The sequence below is a fragment of the Athalia rosae genome, chromosome 7 (assembly GCF_917208135.1).
Source record: "Athalia rosae chromosome 7, iyAthRosa1.1, whole genome shotgun sequence".
Classification (NCBI taxonomy): domain Eukaryota; kingdom Metazoa; phylum Arthropoda; class Insecta; order Hymenoptera; family Athaliidae; genus Athalia; species Athalia rosae.
In genome coordinates this window covers 13,382,610-13,403,452 of record NC_064032.1, presented here as the reverse complement: position 1 = coordinate 13,403,452, position 20,843 = coordinate 13,382,610, and the positions used below count along the sequence as shown (strand labels likewise).

Here is a 20,843-nt window from a genome sequence, read left to right as displayed (position 1 = left end):
ATAATTTGACACTTCTACATTACTAGAGCACGCTTTTCTGTATTTTATTACATAATGTCATTTGTATCGTATATATTTTTACGTTTTTTCTTCTTCAAACTTATACGCGCAAGCAAATTATAATCGTTACATTATCATTTTTTTGTTGTACAATTGTCAATATTTCTTTCTCACCCTTTCGTCAATAGTATACATCGATGACCATAATATATTTTTTTAACATGAAACAAGTACAATAATAGTAATAACGACATGATATTTATATAATTTTTTAACGTATTGATAAATGCTGTAATTGTAATAATAATTAATGATAATAGTAAATCCGTGTTTTTTTTTTTTTTTGTTTTTGGTCTTTTTTCTAGGCATTTACTATTTTTCATTGACTCCAACTATTAGAAACACCACAAGAATTTGACTAATATGATAATATTACAATAGGTAATAATAGGCCTTCTGCAAACTCATTTAAAAATTATCATTTGTGGTTGATTTTTCTTTTTTTTTTCACATTCAATAATCGAAAACCCTGTACTTTTATGTGGTAAAATTATTAATATTTTTTTTTGTATCGCAATATATTTGCAATGATAATAATTAATATAATCGATCCAAACTTTTAGCCGATCATAGCATAATATAGAATTTTATTTGTCAACATATTAAAATTTTTTGTATTAATAATTATAATAGTAATAATTTTTTGTAAATATTCAATTATACATTATACATCACTACGTATGTATAATAGTGTGCCAATTCCTTCGTATGAATAATTTCTTTCTTCTCTTCCTTTTTTTTTCATGGTTATAAACAACCTTATTAGCGTTTGCAATATAGTTTCGAAAAAATATTTTCTTGCAATATTAAGATTTGTTTCTTTCTTGTAAAATTTCGTTTTCATGATTATAATTATTATATTTTCATCACGGACCAGCCATGGCATATAATAATTAATTAAATTGTAGTTCACAGCTAAATTGATAATATTCGCGAATACATAGAATTATTTTAATGAACACAATTAAAAATTATTTTCATATCTATATGCATTATTGAGTACCGCGCGTAGTAGGAAAAAATATGATTCAAGTATATGTTTAAAATAATTCACGTGATGCGTCTGCGTTTAGATTCTAAGGCAAAAATGTGTTAGTTTTTTTTGTTGCTCTTACAACGTTCGTATCGGATATTGAAATTTTGCCGGGACGAAATTCTATGTCAATCATAATACTTTTTAAGTGAGCAGGGATTTTCAATAAATCATAACTCGACGAGAACAATATTTGAGGAGTCCTTTTTGAATTAGATCAGGTAAAACGTGTTTTCCCTTTTGCATTGTTAATTTGTTTTTCCTCTTCTAAATATCGTAATATCGAAACGCTTCAAATACATTCTTCCTACACGCTATATGTGTTTATAGTAAATTATACGCGAAATAGTTAACTAAATAAAATCTTATTTCTCTGAACCACAGAACAATATTATCGTCCCAGTTCTCTCTACTCTAATATCAGTACAAAAAGTGTTTAGATAATGAAAAAAAAAAATACATATAATCCTCTAATATAGAGTAAATATCTGAACGGAATATAATTTATATTGAAAAAAAAACCGTTGCCAATACAACCCATCGTCTTTTATGACATAATCAATGTTGAATTCGAAGAGTTTTGACAACTTGGTGAATTCTGTATTTCACATCCTTTTGTCAGTCTGGCTTTAGTAAAATTAGTTTTATCATATAATTCAGTCGAAAACACATGCGAGTACTCGAACCAGACAATTACCAAGGCTTGCACATGCTCGTTGACCCTGACTGGCGCACTCCCTTTTACGATTTTTTCTATTCTCTTCACGTTCCAATTTACCATGCCGATATTTCTTCAATTTTCTTTCGGCTGCAGACATTGAAAATCTCCTCGGAACATTCGATAGCCTCGATAGCGGACCTACCGTAGCATCCTGTAGCTGGAAAGAAGATGAAATAAAGTAAATGTGAAATTAAAAATAATTATAGTAATGAAATCGTTGTAAATTGAGAAACACAGGTTCCGTCGAATCCCGAAATGAACGAAACGACGCACCTGTTGTTGTTGGCGATCGTGATGGTGGCCCAATATCTTTGCTACAATGAAAGCAGATTCTTTGCTCGTCAGAACTCCGCTGGCCATTGGACCTTCGATAAATTCCTTGTCTGTCATCAGGGTGAATCTTACGCTAAACCAAATCTCGTCATTAAGAACAGTTCTTTTATTGCAGGGTGTGGGCTCTACGCCATGTCTTCTACATTCCGAAGCTGCCCATCTATCTAATGCAGTGAATAGTACGCCTTCGTGTCTTAGATTCAGAGTATCTCGTTCAGCTATTTCAGCTACTTCTTCGCGAGTCAATTCCTCGAAACGTTCCTGAGGAAGGATAGCAGCTGGTTCAGAATCCACTACGTTCATACACGCCCCGAGAAGCGAGGCGCAGGCAACGGCTGAAAAATGAGATACATAACAGAACAATCACATCGGAATAATTACACGTTTGGAAGAAATAAGTCGACATTTTTTCATTCATGAAAGAAAATCTAGCTACGCATGTCGCATCGCTTATTTACCTATTTCCCCAGCTTCATCGCCGGGCAAAGGTGGGGCCGAAGGAGATTCTGCTTTTCCTAAATTAGCGGCGTACAACTTTAGTCCTTGAAGAACTTCGAGTACATTATTAGATGTCAAATTTGCCTCTAAATATTTAATAGCTAGTCTCGCGAGCTGCGGGCAAAGGTATTGATGAGCAACATCTAGAGTAGCTCGAGCCGTGCTGACCGATTGGAAATTCACCGGCTCATCGTGGAGGTACCTTTGAAAAAAAAAAAATGTATAACAACATTAATGGTGGCGTTTCAATTCGACGGAGCGAAATACTTTTTACGAATTTATTTAGAAATCCACATAACCCACAACAGGAGCAGCATTTTTCCGATTCAAGATGATAATTTCCTGCAGATGGGTAGTTGTTGCTGCTTCGATCGGTATTGGATATTTCGATAGCGTTACATTTTTGATTTTTTTCGTTATCTCGATTGAATATAATAGACAATGTCGTTATTGATAGGAAGATCCAAAGATATGCGATCACTCCAAAAATTCCTAATAAAAAACCCGCCATAATCATTTACTGAACAGTTTCCATATATATAACTTTGATCTTAAAATTTTTTTGTTTGTTTTTTTTTCTCTTCTCTTTTCTAATTTTTACCTTCTATGAAAATAATTGGTTAAAATTTGGACTTCTTTCCAACCGATGTGAATTGAATCGCCAACGTTCGCGTATTGTTTTATTTATCTACTTATTTTTTTTCTTTTTTTTTGTTAGCCAACGAGCGATTTCAATTTTTCCTCTTTCAAATCGCACACTGCGATCAATGAAATAGAGAATTTTTCACCTGAGAAGATGATCAAATGCCCTTTTTTCGACATGCTCCAAACGTACAGTTGGCGGTGGAGTACTCGGTGGTGGAGCTAAGGGACCAACTAGCATCGCCCTGAACCATTCAGATCTGTCTGCAAGTCTTTGACGTTCGACGCAATATCGCCAAGTGTCTCTGTGAGGACCGACCTGGAAGACACGAAAATAAAAAGAGAAATTAGAAGAATGAATAAAAAAATTTTCAATTCAATTTATAAATTGGTACAATCAAATTACTACACTCACTTCTAGCATTACTAAATTATCCTGAACGTTGTTACAGGACATTATTTCTTCAGCAGGAATAAGAGGGACTTCGGCCATCTTATCCTTGGAATTTTTAACATTCAGATCTTTGGACAGGTGAATAAAAATCGGATGCAAAGTCCTTCCAACCGTTCTTCTTGGCCGCAAACCCTCGCGATTTTTTTCCCGCGACCGTTCCGGTTTACTCCGAGTAAAACATTGTCCGTTTTCTGCTGTAAAAATAAATCGAAGGTAATATAATCAGAAATTAATCCTAATTTCGAAAATTTTTATCTTCTGTTAAAGAAAAAATGTACATCATATACATCAAGAGTAGGAATTCCATCATCAGGATAATTGAAACAAGGAGAAGAAAACTGTTGTTTCTCAAGTCTATTTGAACGCGGTTATATTGAGAAAAAAAAAAGAAAAAAAATTAAACAAATAGAAAAAAGATGTAGAAAATATTAATACACCGACAACAACTAATTAACTATTTAAAAAACATATTATGTCACTTGAAAAAAAAATTACGCTGATTCGAATAATTATATAAATATGATTAAAATAACATGTCATCGCGTGAAAAACTGACAACATAATACGATGAGAAGGAAGAATGAACGGACAAAAAATAAATAAATAAATAAATAAAATTATTCCTATGCTTCTGGTTATCGCATAGTTAATAATTTTATATATAGATACAGAAGATAAAGAAATATATACATCTCGATCTTTGCCATACACATTCGTACAGTTTCTTGAAAAGGTTTGTTATATAATATTGGGATGAACGATAATTGCGTGAAAAATAGCGTATACTCTTATACAAGTCGGGGATGGTGTTAAGGAGCAGACGGAATCAATGGCGACATTCGGATTCACAGTATGTACAAACACATAGGTATTATATGCGATGAATCAATAAGGTGTTAATTATTTTCGCTGGTTTAACATTCAACTTTAGTTATCTCGACCGTATAATCATAATCATAATCATAATCATAATCATAATCATCTGCAGGGCAGGGTGGTAATCGTAGACTCAACAATAATTCCTGATTCGACTAACGAACAATACCACGCCATTATTGATAGTAAATTTAACTGGTAGAACGTAAAAAAATTTACGTAGATATTTCTCTATTTATTTTCAACTATTTGCATTATTATATTATCATCACTATACGAATAGATAATATTTTTTAACGCTGTACATGAATTAAAATTGGAAAAAAAATCAAACAAAACTAACGCATGATGTTTTCTATATGAGTACTTTTTTTTTCATCGCTTTATGATTCACCAACTTCCTGTCTATTTATAACTATAGCAATATATTGGCTAATTATTAGGAAATTAACTAATTTCAATAACGGTAAGGTTGTATTGTAATGTAAAGCACTGTAGGTATATAATATTAGGTACAGTAATGTGCATTATTTATATACCTATACGTTTGCATGGTTTTTCTTTTCAATCGTTCTTTCATTTCAGATGTCCTTAAAAATAAATTAGAAATTCTATATCAACCCGCAGCACGCGAGATTTGATTTAATTTGTTGAGAAACCGGAAACTCGTGTTTCCCATCGATATATTACAAGCATACATAAACTATACAGTGTAGGTATAATGATATCTGCAGTTGCACTGGTATTTTTTTTTCTCTTCTTTCATTACGTATGCTTTGTTCTTTCGTATACGAAGCCTGCCTAGTTAGGCGACCGGTTATGGTGTTTTTTTTTTCTCGAAACCATGAGGAATATCACTATCGTTATTATTATTTTATTGTTAATATTGGATACGAGTTTCCTTAAGTGATAACACCTAGTATAGTTATACCTATGACGAAAGTTTGCTGAAGATTATTCATCGATATTATAACAACTAACTATATTTTCGGACGATCATACGATAAAATAAAATAAAAGAAAATAAATGTAACAAAAAAAAAAAAAATCATTCCTCATACCATATACGGGTACCTACATATATCGGGCTAGTCGAAGCTGAAGAATTTATAAATACGATATGATACCTCAGTCGGCAAATTCATCCTTTGTATTTGTTGTTTCTTCTTTTTATTCCAACAACGTTATCTTTCATAATTTCATGATTTATAAATATTTTTTAATCGTATAACGGAGCACTTTGTTTGCACCTAGTATAACGTGTATAGTATACGTGTACGTGATGATAACGTGTCACCCAGTACATATTTACCTGTAATAGGTATATACCTATGTACAATAACCCACGCCCTGCACCTATGTTACACATGGTATGTGAAAAAAAAAAAAAAAAAAAATTTGGACAAACAAATTAAAGAGAAAACGACAAACGCCAAAAAGAAGAAGAAGAAGACGAAATTGCTGATATAATTTTTTCTCTCCTTTTTCAGTTTAGTTCTCGCAAAAAAATTTCACCGATTAACCTCACACAATCGCGCATCTGTAACACGAGATCGTATTTTCAATAATTATATAATGTTTACGGATATAACTGCGGAATAAAATGATTGTTTAAATTTCATTCAGACGATGTTTTGCGTGTCTTTCTTTTTCTTTTTTTTTTTTTTCTACATATTTACCGATATTCATATACAGGTAAATAATTATTGTGCAAATGGACATAATATACATACATCTAATATATATGATATATGTAGGATTAATCGAGCGAATCGCGCGAGACTAGCGTTAACATTTTTTCTCTACGAATAATTATTAATGCAAAGGCAATTAACTGTTATATTTGCACAAACAACGAATTACATGTAAACGCGAAGAGACGAAAGAAGAGAAATGCCATTTTAAATAAATAGATATTATGTGAGTAAAACTAGAAAAAATTTCAATCGATTGTTCGCATATATTTATATCGAATACGATATTATTTTTAATTATTCGCGGTTGTTATTGCCTAAGCATATATAGAATATACATAATAATAGAATGTACATATAGTATCATATCGCGATAACAGTCAAGTTTCCTCGGTGCAGCAACATAATGTAAGGTCTAGCCCTCGTTCTAAATAGATATAGTATATGCACAGGTGTCTATGTAGTACGTGCATCATATACCTATGACTCGCGATGATATAGAAAATTTACAAAAACCAACGAAGTGAGAAAAAAAAGGGAATAAAAAAAAAATTGCTTTCATGTATTTCGCGTGGAATTCTAATAATAAATGTAACGAAAATAATCGTGAATGATTTTTAATGTTTTCTCTCTCTAATTGATTACAATACCTGATCGTCGATATTTTGTTTTTGAATTGGAAAACAGAGAAAATATAAATTAATAAAAATTAATAGTGGCTCCTGACTAGCATTGCTGTGTGAGATAGGCAAGCTTACTCACGCGTTGATATCTCCAAGCAGTGGGAATATACATACGTAGAAATTCCAAAAGAATTCTTTTTGATACGGTGTTCGTATACGACGATTATAAAATTTTATAATTGGATAAACCTTGCCTTATTATAGTACACATAAACCGAAAAAAAGTAAAAGAAGAAGAAAAAAAATGGCCGGCGTGTCTACGTGAAAATCATAGACGCGTGGTGTCTACGTGCACTTGCTGCTACTTTTCTTAAATTTTATTTTTTAAATTTTTATTAAGGTTATAAACGAATTATACAATTGTATAAACTCTATTTTTTACGCCCCGCGAGCACCCTGCAGCCCGTTTATAGTTAATCTATATTACGCAATGCGCGGGAGCTGCTTAACTTATAATCACGTTTGTTAGGATTGCGGGACATTTAGATAATATAATGAGAGAAAATTTATAAGTACTATACGCACTGCAGATGCAGGAAGATTTGTCATCTCGGTTATTCTCTTTTTTTCTCATCTCTATTTCTCTCTTGCCCAGATAATAAAATTTCAAATAATTATATGATTATAAATTAAGTTTTTTTTTTTTTTTTTTTTTAATGCAGAGTTATGCAATTATATATTACAGTTTTTTTTTTTTTTTCAATAGTTTTCACACAACTGTACGGATACCAAATCAAAGAATTCTATTGTCAAGTGTCAAAGTCAGTATGTCTAGGTCATTAAAAACCCGCATGTAATTTGGCGGTTATTATTTACTATCATATAGACGTAATACATTTCAAACAATGAAGAATAGGAGAATAGATAAGTAAAGAAAGAGACGAAATACTACAGAAAGGAGAAATAGAGAAGAAAAATTACTATTGCAGGTGGGTATACATATACAATATTATTTAAATTATATATATGATACCTATATATGATACAGGCATGTGTATGTATTGTATACTATATCTAATTTATAACAGTTTTGCACAAAAACTGTCTGACCTTACGCACAACTATGCGCCTGTAATGTACCATATGTACTTTCAATTCGATCACATTTATTTCATTTCTTTATTTATTTTTTTTTTTCCTTCTCGTTTTGAAACAATAGTCAAAGCCCGCGATCGTTTCTATACGTAACAAACGATACAGAATAAAAACGAAAATTTTATCGACTTAGAAAAAAAATCTAATATAAGTACACGATGATACTTATTACACGTACTGGAAAATTATTTGATTAAAATTTTTCGATTCAATTAATTACTGTACATATTTAGTCAACAAACAAACGAACAAAGCTTTGATGTGGGTGTGTACATGGCTGTTATACACATAGTGTATATAATAATGATAGCCTTTGTTAATATGTCGAAATTTAAACGCGATTAAATTAACGATTGCTACCTATACCGCAGGTATATACCACCTTGTACGCTGCTGCACCTGAAGTAGATGTTTATTTTACATACTTTTGTACATATGTACGTATCTATAGCGCAATAATTCTAGCCTTGACGTAAAAACGTCCAATTTCTATCACCGACGTGTTGATTTATATATTTATGATTTTATTTATAAAATAAACCGTGCAGAGAAATTGTATAATAAGTGAGAAAATCGCGGCGTGACTAATTTTTGATTGTAAAAACGAATGAAAAAAAATGAACTTTAAATTACGTTCATTAGATTTGGATGAAACATTTGCACGATACGTATTTTAATTGCTGTGTAAAATAATCATCAGACAACGAGTATAAACGAAGTGGGCCGGATTTGGCAACAATGAGGGTTAAAAACAAAGAGGAATTGGATAAATTGACAATAAAATACCTTGAGAGGAATTTAAAATGATCAATTATTAAGATGCGGGTCATACAATAATATACATACGTGCGATACATATGTAGGTATATGCCATCTACTACGTGAACGTTTTATTTTTTTTTCCCATTCGAATGGAAAAAAGGAAAAAATAAACGAAAAATTTGCTAGGAAAACTCTTACGAAGGGAACTTTTGTTCCGCAGTGTCGCATGTCGCGGTATAATTAGTTAATTGATTAATTAATAATCGACACCTGTAGCAACTACTGTACGCGCATATGTTATCTGACGTATCTACACGTAAAAAGGAATCAGTAACAATTGCATCTTTATCCCGATGTTAATGAACGAAAAAATTACCTTGAAGTAAAATATAACACGTATTTATAATACTACCCATAATTAATGTTATGCAACCGGTTGTATATTGTTATAAGATGTACATACATACGCCTGTATTACATATTGGAGTACGGTAAATTTTATATCCGTTGGATAATTTATTGTTCTTTCGAAAGAAGATTGGAAAAATAAGAAACGAGTGGGGAAAAAAAGAAACGAATAGAATTTAAAATAAAAATTATAAATTATTTACATCTTGACCCTAATTCGCTTGTACTATTTAATTGTGCTAAATGAAATTTACTCACTTTTCCTCAATGCTATGTGTTTATCAGATTTACCTATATATACACACCTATATTGCATAGGTAAGGGTACGCTGCAAATGACACGACGCGTTAATTGTTGCACAATATTCTGTTCAATGGGCAAACGCATAATTTGACAACGGAGAAAAAAAAAAAAATGAATGAAAAAAGAAGTGAAGTAAACAAAATGAAAAAAGGAAGTAAAGAAAATTTTATACGCACATCTTGTTAACGCCTCAACTCAACGCCTTTCGTACATCATTTCAAATGATCAAATTTACGGTTTGTCGACATTTTTTTTCCATTTCATTCAAGAACGTACGCGGACAGGCGATCCACGAAAGAGAAATTTCATAGTACGACGATAAAAAAAAAAAAAATATGTAAAAAAGAAGAACCGATCCCATAATATGGGTAATGACGTCAATTATTCGATAATTATCAATAGGAAAAATAAATTACCTACTAGGCATAATTATATAGGAACGAAGGTCCTCCTATTTTAATAATATATGATGTCCAATATATCTATGATACGATACACGCGGATAATTAAAAATAAATTCGAAATTCGGGACTCGTGTAGACAGGAAGTGCATTATGTACTGCACCTATATCTGTACGCTATGCCGTTTTTTTTCTTTTCCATGTGTCTCAAGACGTCGAGGTGAAAATAATTATTGTATTGTAAGTTTAATATTCCATTTTTTTTTTTTTCTTAGGTTTCTTTTTCTGCAAATCAATCAAAATCAACGGTATATAAGAAATTATAGCATATGATCACGCAATTCGATATGATTTCGTATTCGAGATCTTTAAATCTTCAATTCGAACATCACGGAAAAACGAAGGAAAATAGAAAGCTGGACGAAAGAGGACTCGTGTGAAAATTTTTAATCGTCACAAGGAGAAATGATAATCAATTCAATGGTAAGTCGCGGGAATACGGAGGTAGTGATAAAGTAAATGTATGACGTCGATCGTTGTATATGTATTGTACGTATAATATTCATTAATATATGATAAAAATATTTGTTGTCAGGATATGAATTTGCGGTTGATATTATAATGTTTTATTACGCTGTAACTATAAACCCATTTACGCATTGTATGTACGTAGGTTACATACGTATAACACAGGCATAAGTATGTACATGTACACGATGATACATATACCCTATCTGCATTAGCAATACGACTCGTCGTCAACTTTGTTGCTATAAATTAATGATCGTTATGAAATTACGATCTAATGAAAAATATAAATAGCTAGGTATAGATTCAAATTTAATCGGTGGTGATTAATCGCCACAAAAACTATTAGCTCCATAAATTATGTCAAATACATATTTGGAGGCAAAGAGAGATAAAAGTTCACAATAATAAGTTGAGAAAAATTGCGCTTACCGGTCATGGTAAATTTTTTTCTTGGTAATTTGGCGACCATTTATCAATTAAAAAAGAACGGAAAAAAACCGCAATCTATCACTACTTATTGGCAATGATACGCAGTCCGATGTCTCGGAGAGGAACGAAGTGAATGATGAAAAATTAAAACTGTATAATTTTTTTTGCTTCACTCATGCGATGATTCGAAAGATGGATGAAAATTTTTATAATCCGCAATTGATATCGTCCCTTCGCGAGGCGCGGCGTATCGTGTACGAATGCCTCGTCTCGAGGTTGGTAAGCAAACTGATATAGTTTTGTCGGTTTCAATTCTACCACGTGTTGTACACCACCACACAATCCTGCATTACAAGTCACGTGACAAACCACATAAGTGAATTACGATTGTGTGAGTACGACAAGTACAGAGAAAATATGTGCACATATGTGTTTATTTATGTTATACATATAGGATTATGTATAAATCAAATGTATATATGTACGAATGCAATTCGAATTGTATGTGTGAAATGTGAACGATGATAAGCAGCCAATAAGGAGTTAACATCTCACACAAGCGTAATTTGATACAAATATGGATGTTTACAGTACATACATACACACGTACGTATGTGCATGTATTAATTACACAATTAAAATATTATAATAAACAGGATCGTCTGGAGAACAGTCGCAGCTTGTAACCTGCGAGAGCCTGATGTGTACGTGCTCATAAGGAGAAATTGAAACGAATGTTTTCAGTCGAACCAAATCATGACTAATAAACTTCTAATGAAACCGAAACCGAGTTTTGGTATTTTGGTATACGTGCACTAGAGTATAGTGGAGACGTTCCAATGAAAAACTGGATCACATATTTTTCCCTTCCTTCATCTCTGAAAAAGAAAAGGACGATGAGTAAAACATAAAAAATTGAGGGATGAATTAAATTGAGCAGAATTGACGAAAAATGAAATTAAATATTCGCATGTATACCTGTCCTACAATGAAATGCATGGATTTTTTTTTCCTCACATTTAATATTCGGTCGTAATCCAAAATTCTATCTCATACATCGAAATATTACGAATGGAAAGATTGTTACGTTGTAGAAAACGAAAAAAAAAGAAAAATTAGATTAACAAAATGAAATAAATTACTCGTCGTCTACCATAGAATGGAAAGAAACTTGAAAACGATCATCTACAACAGGGGGAAAAGTGAGCGCCATTTTTTGTCTATTATCATTATCATTATTTTAATTGTCATTTAATTAGAACCGGTGACGATTATACATAGTATAGGACTATTAATCGAATAAACTGTGCACCTTAATAATTGTTGATTTATTACAGTGTAAAATGATTAATTTATGCGACTTATGTGAATCGACTTGTATTCTCAGGGTCATATAACGATACTAATCTAGGATATAACTGCAATTGTTACAAGGTGTATTACAGGATTCTAGATTATCCGCTAAACTGCACCGATTGCAGATTATATTATGAGTTGCATTACTACTGCAAAACGGAAGATTTTCTCGAACGGATTCACATCCGCCACGTAGTCGCCGCCGTTTACGTGTGATTTCATATTTCTCCTTCTTTTCATTAAATCATAACTATTGTCATTATCGTTATAGTAATTATCATCATTATCGTCTTCGTAATTATTTCGCTGGCTCTGAAAGCTCATTTACAGTTGTACCGTTTCCAGCTATACATGGATCGTGTGGATATGACGATTTTTTCCCCATCCCAACAGATGAAGTAAAATCTGAAATCTGAATCATATTTTCTTTTCATCGCCTTTTTTCTCTCTCTTCTTCTCTTCCTGTATTTCCGTAAAATTTCCGTCGACGAATCATAGAGATATGCAAACATATAGTCACGTAATGAAACGTATACCGAAGAAATCATTGATACAATTGAAAAGAAATTCCATTCGTGTAACTGATGGATTAAAAATTGATAATTCTTGTGATAATTTTTATCTGACGAAGATCATTTTTTTTTTCTTTCCGAGAGAGAAGAGGCAAAATGAAGGAAAGGAAATATTTCTTCACGGAAATATGTACGAAGTGAATGAAGGGAATTATGCTGCATAAGTATATAGGTGCAGTAAATATGTATACGTTGAAAAAATGGGCTAAAAATCTATCGGGGAGATAAGTCAACTCATAGTGTGAAACATATACAAGAGATAAGGTTGGGCTGAAAGAGTTGGTGAAAGAAAAAAATAAAAAGGAAGAAAGAAAAAAAAAAAAAAAAGGAGACAGAAGTCCATAAGTTTGTGATCCCAGATGGAGATCTAATAAATCATGTGAAATGTGGTTATTTCCAATACAGATGTAATGTGAGAATATAATGAAGAGTACCAGGAAGAAAAAATGAATAAATAACTAAATAATTTTGTTGAGTGACGTTTTCCGAATGCCTCAATATCTTATCGTGCATGAATTCCTCTACAGTATACACAATATACTCGATACATCTGTCGATGTAATATATTAAAAAAAAATAAAATAAAATAAAATAAAATGAGCTCTGATTTTTTATTTTATTCATCGAACTTCCTAAATGTGCATGCGGCGAACGACGTTGGGGGAAAAAAAAAGGTGAAAGAAAAACCAAAACAGAAAACAAAAAAAATACAAAATACAAAACGGTAAATCTGAACAATGATCGCTTTATGTAATCCAATACCGAAGATTATCGTACACATATACCTACGAGTTTAATGTCATTGTCACGTTAATTGTACGTGATTGCGGAGAGGGAGGTGGGAGGTTTCGATCGGCGAGCTTTGATTATTACTCATTGGGAAAAATTCCAAGCTAAAACAATTTTCAACCCCCAATTTTCTCGTTTCGCTTTATTCGCAATTCGTTCGGTCGTAATTATTTTATTTTCTTGAGGGGCCTCCCCGTGGTGTAATATAAGAAAATCGAAACAATACGTGGTGTTCAACGTATATGGGCAGAAATGAACACGAAGGGTAAGCGTCGCGACGCCAGGTACGCCCTTCGATTTCTACGCGCTGTATACCTACAGGTATCGTATACGTAGTCGCACGTGTGTAAACGCACACATTGGGTTGGGGAGGGTCGTAATTGTTGCAAACGTCACGCAAAGCTTCTCCCGAAGGGTATACCAAAAAAGAAAAAAAAAGAAAAAAAAATTTACATTTCACCCTCGCTACATATTCCACTGCCACGCGATCGATGGGGCGAAGAAAAAACGTCAAAAAAATCGGAATAAGAGTAACAACGAAAATTGTGCAAAGATCGCGGTTTCTGTACGCGCAAATTTAAACATTTTTTGTTTCCTCGCAGGTGTACGGATAAAAATTTTAATGTTATATAAAATCTTATTCAACCATCGCCCCCCGATGTCCCTGGGGATGACAGTTGGAAGCCTCATAAAAGATGCAGCTACGGAACACGAGGTTGTTACGTGAATCTAAATGAATTGGCACGTTGAGTTTCTATAAATCGATTTAACAAATTACCCCCTCTCGATGTAATGGAGAAAAAAAAAAAAAGAAACGGATTAAAATAAAAGACACACGTCAAATGGCAGTGTACTCTGATAAATAATTCAAATAATTTGACAAATTCTGAAGGGCGCGATGATCGATGGATGTGGAAAAAAAAAATAAATAAATAAATAAAAATAAGCGTGCACATTGTGTATCGGCGTAAAGAATTGTGTGATATAAATTTTTCAGAAATACAATGGAACTTAAAACCTTACAAGATATTCGATATCGGTCATCACATTATTCTCAGTATAATTAATTGAAACACGTCGTTAATTATCAATTCATATACGTAGTTTGGTATATTCGATGACATATAAGTGATTCGAATGAAAAAGAAAACTCTACTCTACTCTTTTTTTTTCAATAACAACAATAATAACAACGATACCCAACGACAAGCGAGAAACATTGATTAATTGGTAAAAGATAAAATAAAACTTATTACGATCATCTGCCGCATGCAACGCGGGGGCCAGGCAATAGTATCAATGATTAATTATACTGTAACCAACAAATTGATGAATTAGTGTCGATGAGGCAAAAACCGTGAAATGACCGATTGCCAATGACGTCATCTTTTCAAATAATAGACGTTCGAAATTTAATTCAGATCGTGTACGAAACCAGCAATTTTTTGGACGGTAAAATTTTCATTCGATTTTTTATACGCTCAATTGCAAAAATTATAACACACATGTGATATACGTATTTCTTGTATGTTAATTAATTATTCGTGGCGTTAGTCGGGTTCAAATTGCAACAAATGAATGATTACCTTTCGTTTTTCGCGCCGACGAAGACGATTTTCACAAAAATTTCTTCATTAATTTTAATCGTTGTTTATTTTATTTTTTAAAATTAAATCTGTCTCCGACGAAACTTTTAAGTACGTTTTTAATCAATTTTTAATTTCCGTAATTTTTACCATACAGATTTTTCCATAAAACTTTCCGTCTCATTTGCTTTTTATTTTATTAAATTCTTTTCTTTTTTTTTTTTTTTATATTTTGTCAAAACATATTGATCGATCTACGCTGTTATATGTATAGTATGTGTCAATTCGTGTACGATTAATCGATTAACGTCTACCACCCGATATGTCAATCTCGATAATATCAAAGAACAAGAATTGAAATTTTGTTTTCAAGTATTTACCGGTTAAACGATAAATTAATATAAATCATTCGAATAAAATAAATAACGGGGTAAATGTTGAACATGACAAGAGTATCGTAATACATATAGACTTAAGGCTGCATTGGTCGATGACCAGTCGAGCAATGAATTTAATTCGCACTATAGCCAGGAGAAAAGGCGCCCTGTGCTATGCGAGTATATAGAGGATGAGATATAAGTATAGGTATATCTATAAAGAAACAGTAGCTATGTATAGCCGGGCGTCGCGACGCCGGCGCGGAACCGACGTTCTAATAACGTTTATAATATCGAGTCTCAAAAGAAAAAAAAAAAAATCACCTCCGCATCGCATTCATATATCTATAAATAAATTTCGAACTTTGGGATCTTCTTGAAGCGCAAAAATGCAAATTGCATCGAATTAGAGGGATGTTTGAATGGAAGGAAGAAAGGAAAGATCGAAGAAAGCAGACGTGAAATTTAAAACAGGACGAAAGAAGAAATACAAAGAAAAAAAATTAAACGAAATAAAAATTAAAGAATTAGCGTCACGGCTTTACTGACTCAGAAAACATGAGTCCTTTCGTCGTCTCAGTTTTCAGTAATGTATGCATAATATATACACAGATATGTATATACCTATACTATGTTTGTATCTTCAATCCCGAGCGCATGTTATTTTCTATTTTCAAAATGTATATAAACATCTGCATTTTCAAGGGTCCATTTTCAATGAGTCACATCACGCGTATAGAACATCTGACATAGTTTTCTTTTTTCTTTCCAACGCAGTTTCGCTACTTGAGAGAGACTCAATTTTGGTTCTTGCACATGAAGCGAATCATATTATTCAATAAATTAATAAATTTAATATTCTCCGGTCGATTTATTGATTTTCTCTTCATTTTCGATTGCGATCGTTCGTTTTCATTATCACACACATTGCATTGTTGTCATCGTCATCTGTAAATCGATTTTTTATTCTGTGCACAGATAATGTTTGCTGCACACATAAAATCGCAATTTCTTTCGATCAATGCGTCATCGATGTGCGATATTAAGTACAATATCATATGATAATATTAATATTAACAATAATAATGACGATGACGATGATGTTGATTGTCTTTTATCGATCATAGAGTGCATCGGCAACGATATTATGACCCGCGGGTTATTGACTTTTCCCATATTAATAATATAAACGCATTAAAAAGTCTAGCTGAATCGATCATCGCAGACTGTGTAACGATTTCTATTCGCAAATGTACTTGTGTTTGTATTATGATAAAATCGCGTATCTATAATAATCTCAGACGTTACACAGACGCGGGATCAAAGAACGAAAGAACAAATTCATTCGCCGAGTCTTAGCGATTCTTTTTTACATTTCCATAACCGACAGCGCTATACGTTGGAGTTATAACTGACCATGATTAAAATTATTCAGATTTCCTTTCGAAGAACAATCAAACTTATCATACGCATATACAGATCTATACATAGCGACTTTATCGTTGTGTTCACAAGCATTCTTATACGTACAAAGGTTTACACTGCAGTGGACAATTGTCACAGAAGAAAAGGAAAGAAAAATTTCCCGCCATTTACAAGCGCAGCTCGATTTAAACCAGGAAAACTTTCAATCTATTTTTTTTTTCCCCTCCTACACCGTGTAATATTGTATTTCGTACGTACACCTCGTCAAAAGGGTGACATTTTTTATCTTTCCAACCTGCTGCCCGACCCACGCAGACTTTATTATGACTATAATCATTATTTAAAAAAAAAAACTGGAGATTGATTCGCGATCGTTCACCCCGTTCTTTCGTAGTTTAATTATTTTTTTTTATCGGTCGCTATCCTCCCTCGAAATATTTACCTGTAGGTAGTGCAGTGCCGGATGTCAGTCGCGGGCGCACAGCTGGGATTCGCGGTTATTGTTGGGGGAAAACTAGGACCTCGCGATATCCCTCGGTCAGAGGTTGGCTGAGTACTGAGGAACAGTATTGCAGAGTTCCTCCTCAGTTGGCAAACCACCCCTCGGTCGATCATCATCCCTCCTCACACAACCACAAGAGTAAAACCTGCGACCAACCCCCTTCCTCTCTTGTACGTATACGTGAAACACCCAGCACCCGCTGTCTGTGCTTTCGAACCCTGCGACTTCGTCGCGAGTCTTTTACGCTTTGTACCGAATGTCTCCATGACAACCTTATTATGGTATACGTGTCGTAAGGTTCTTTGGATCTGTTTGTTTATTTATCTTTTTCTTTTGAATAAAGATCGAATTTTTGATAGACGTGATCGATTGAAATTTTTTAATTAGATCGACCGGGGAGATATGTTTACGAACATGTGATCCGTTCTGTTGAATATTAGTAGAATCTTGTGGTTATTATTGGGGTATATTTTTCTATATACTGTGGAAATTTACCGTACCGCGAGTAGCGTTGATTTTGAAAAGCGGAGAATCCTAATCATCGTCATCGCGACGATCATCTTCTTCGTCACCGTGATTTCTTTACATTGCGATGAGTATGTGTACCATAATCGCGTTCCTTATCGAAATTATCTCTCCAATTTCCGCAACCATAGCCTCACGTTTTATCTCTCCATTCATCGTGTAGATAAAATGCATTTCTCACTTTCTCAGCTTGGCCATTACTGCAACAGAAAGATGTCCGTTAGTAATATACTCGCAATTGCGTCATTCCAATTGATGAAACGAATCAATTTTGAACAGAAAATAAAATGGCAAAAAAAAATTTATTTGAAAATTTCTTTCAAAAATTCTATCTTCGTGTAGGTATGAAAACGCGGTATTTGCTTTGTAGAGACGCGGATCAGCTGCTAGGGAGAACACGGCACACGAGTTTTAGTACGTTTGACCTAGTTTTACACACGTTGAACTCATACAGTATATACACAGTACATATAATACAAGTGAGCGCGTGCGTTCCGTATCTAACTTTATATATACATACAGCGTAGATCAATATTATTATCCCAGGGCGAGCTAAATTGATGCAGAAATCGGGACTTCCAATCTGAAATCAAGCGAACGATTTGGTGTAGAAAAAATTCAAACATCATCTCTCTTCTCTGCCCCGCTCAAGTTTTTGAAAATTCCGGAAGTCTCGAATTACACGCGTTGCGGAGCAGGATGACAAAATGAATGAATAAAAAAATCTTGCGCTGGATGGGCCAAAATTAGAGAAAAATTTCAAAATTTTAAGAAAATTTTGTACGTAGTTCCAGATAAACCAAAGACGATTCTTCAATTTGTTCCTGTATTTTTTTTTTTTTTTTTGTTTTTGTTTTCTTTTTGAGCAGGTGACGAAAAACTAAATGAACATTTTTTCTATTTTTTTTTCCATACATAAAAGCGTGGCAAGTAGTAGCGACCCAGGCGCAGATTTTGTCAGTGATCATGGTCCGCCATTGCGTCCGACCGGTCTGACTATACGTCTGGTTTACTACTACTTGACATCCTCGCCACCTCAGAGATGCGCCGATACGTAATTTTCTTTAAAAATTTTACCGAAGTTTTTGGAAGATTTCTTACGAACAAATTCTTCTCTTCTTTTTTTTCAGCCCTACATACAGCGTATGAATGAGGCTTAGGAATCTATCAGCGTTCAATAAAAATTATACTTTAGGTTGCATTATGTGTACGAATACAGAGCAATATTAGTAGAAAAACTAAAAGCGGTAAATACGCCATAAAATGTATCGTAGTTTTCACAGGATTCCCAATTAGTTTGAACAAGGTCTTTCGGATATAATGGATATAGCAACATTAATGAGTTTTTTTTTTTTCCACCCTTTTTTTTACGTAGGACATTCACGTGCAGCCGCAGCAGGTATGCGATACGTACATAAACGTATTGAAACAAATTACCAATCGCATATTATAATAATACAATATAAAATAGTCTAACAACAAAAACCGGATGAGAAATCGTGCAAAAAAAAAAAATTTAATAACGACAGAAAAATCTGATCGAGTAGAGAAAAACTCAAACTATTAGTATAATATCGTACAGGTATGTTATAATTCCTTACCGTGCAAGTCGCGCCAAGGTCTTCGCCATTATATTATACCTTTCGCCCATGTGTTTATACTGCAAAATAATAAAAATAGGATTAAAAAAAAAAAAAAACCGGATCATTGTACTTTGCAATGCACGAAACACCTATCAAATAAGACCCAATTCTTCATTTTACATATCGATAGACTATACAGTACCTCTAGTTCACTCTACTCTGCTTTCCAATTGATTGTGGAAACTTACTCCATTCATATTTATTTTTTTTTTTGCCTGGACTATCCTATATCGATCGAAATTTCTGCCAAGTTTGTATGAACTGGATAGATGGGATTTTTAAAGGTTCTATTTTTTCGTGATCAGGTTACTTGGGAATAAGCTGAAAAAAAAAGAATCATCCCCTTTTAGATTCCAAGTTTACAGATATGTATTATTATATTTTACGTACTATGAATATAATTATTCCTGTGTATAATATATATTTAATTTTATGTATATATATATTCATCTATATTTATATGTATATATTTATATATTTCGTTCGTTTTAATCATGATAATAATAGTAATAATAATATTATCTATAAATATGTTTCTGTACATGTATCAATTATAGAATTATCCTGAATTAAAAATTAGAAAAAAAAATATGATAGTCAAGATGAAACTAAAAATCATCATTGAGTCAGTTCGTTACCGCATTAGTTATTCTTTTACGAACGAAAAAAACGAAAAAAAAGTCAACCGTTTCGCGAAAAAAAATTTTTTTGACGATGGTGCGAAACAATTTTTTCCACATTACAAATATACCATTAAAATAATATGTAAATATAATTAAATTTGAATGATCGTTTTATATCTTACTACTGCAGCAGTCCAACATTATAAAGCTAATGTGCGACTGTATAATAATAATAATCGATTTATTAATAATAACATGCCAGTTTTTCGTTAAAAATATTAAATTTAGTCGTCTTTTTTCTATTAATTTTCTTTCCTATCGGGAACTAATTCATTAGGTATTTTAAAAATAGCTGTGAGACTTATAATCGCGTTTATTCTCCTAATTAAATAAATATAATCATTACTCTGTACACTAAATAATAATATCTTTATCATTTCACATATTATTCTGCTACACGATCCAATTCTGCATGATTATTATTAATATTACGTTTTTTTTTTTTTTATTACTTTTCTTCA

General features: G+C 32.7%; 1 protein-coding gene across 4 annotated transcripts; it reads right to left on the bottom strand.

Annotated features, from left to right (window-relative positions):
• Nucleotides 1-19: 19 nt before the first annotated feature.
• Nucleotides 20-15,743, bottom strand: LOC105688131 (BTB/POZ domain-containing protein 6-like). 4 transcript variants are annotated; one of them, XM_012404202.3, is made up of 6 exons: nt 15,228-15,743; nt 3,703-3,935; nt 3,434-3,606; nt 2,606-2,847; nt 2,088-2,482; nt 20-1,971 (listed from the first exon to the last, which is right to left on the bottom strand). In XM_012404202.3, the coding sequence occupies exons 2-6, from the start codon at nt 3,778-3,780 to the stop codon at nt 1,750-1,752; spliced, it is 1,110 nt and encodes a 369-aa protein (XP_012259625.2). In that variant the 5' UTR covers nt 3,781-3,935; nt 15,228-15,743; the 3' UTR covers nt 20-1,749. The 4 variants fall into 4 exon arrangements, with proteins under 4 accessions (XP_012259625.2, XP_012259622.2, XP_048514237.1 ...); XM_012404199.3 differs by lacking the exon at nt 15,228-15,743 and adding an exon at nt 10,925-11,880; XM_048658280.1 differs by lacking the exon at nt 15,228-15,743 and adding an exon at nt 10,925-11,880 and having other exon boundaries at nt 3,703-3,932.
• Nucleotides 15,744-20,843: the final 5,100 nt, after the last annotated feature.

What these genes read in the sequence shown, in the direction of transcription:
- LOC105688131 (XM_012404199.3), bottom strand. Translation starts at nt 10,964, where the DNA reads ATGGTCGCCAAATTACCAAGAAAAAAATTTACCATGACCG. An exon ending in ATAATTTAGTAATGCTAGAA is followed by an intron (nt 3,607 to 3,702) that starts GTGAGTGTAGTA and finishes CGTGTCTTCCAG; the next exon opens with GTCGGTCCTCACAGAGACAC. An exon ending in GCATTTGATCATCTTCTCAG is followed by an intron (nt 2,848 to 3,433) that starts GTGAAAAATTCT and finishes TTTTTTTCAAAG; the next exon opens with GTACCTCCACGATGAGCCGG.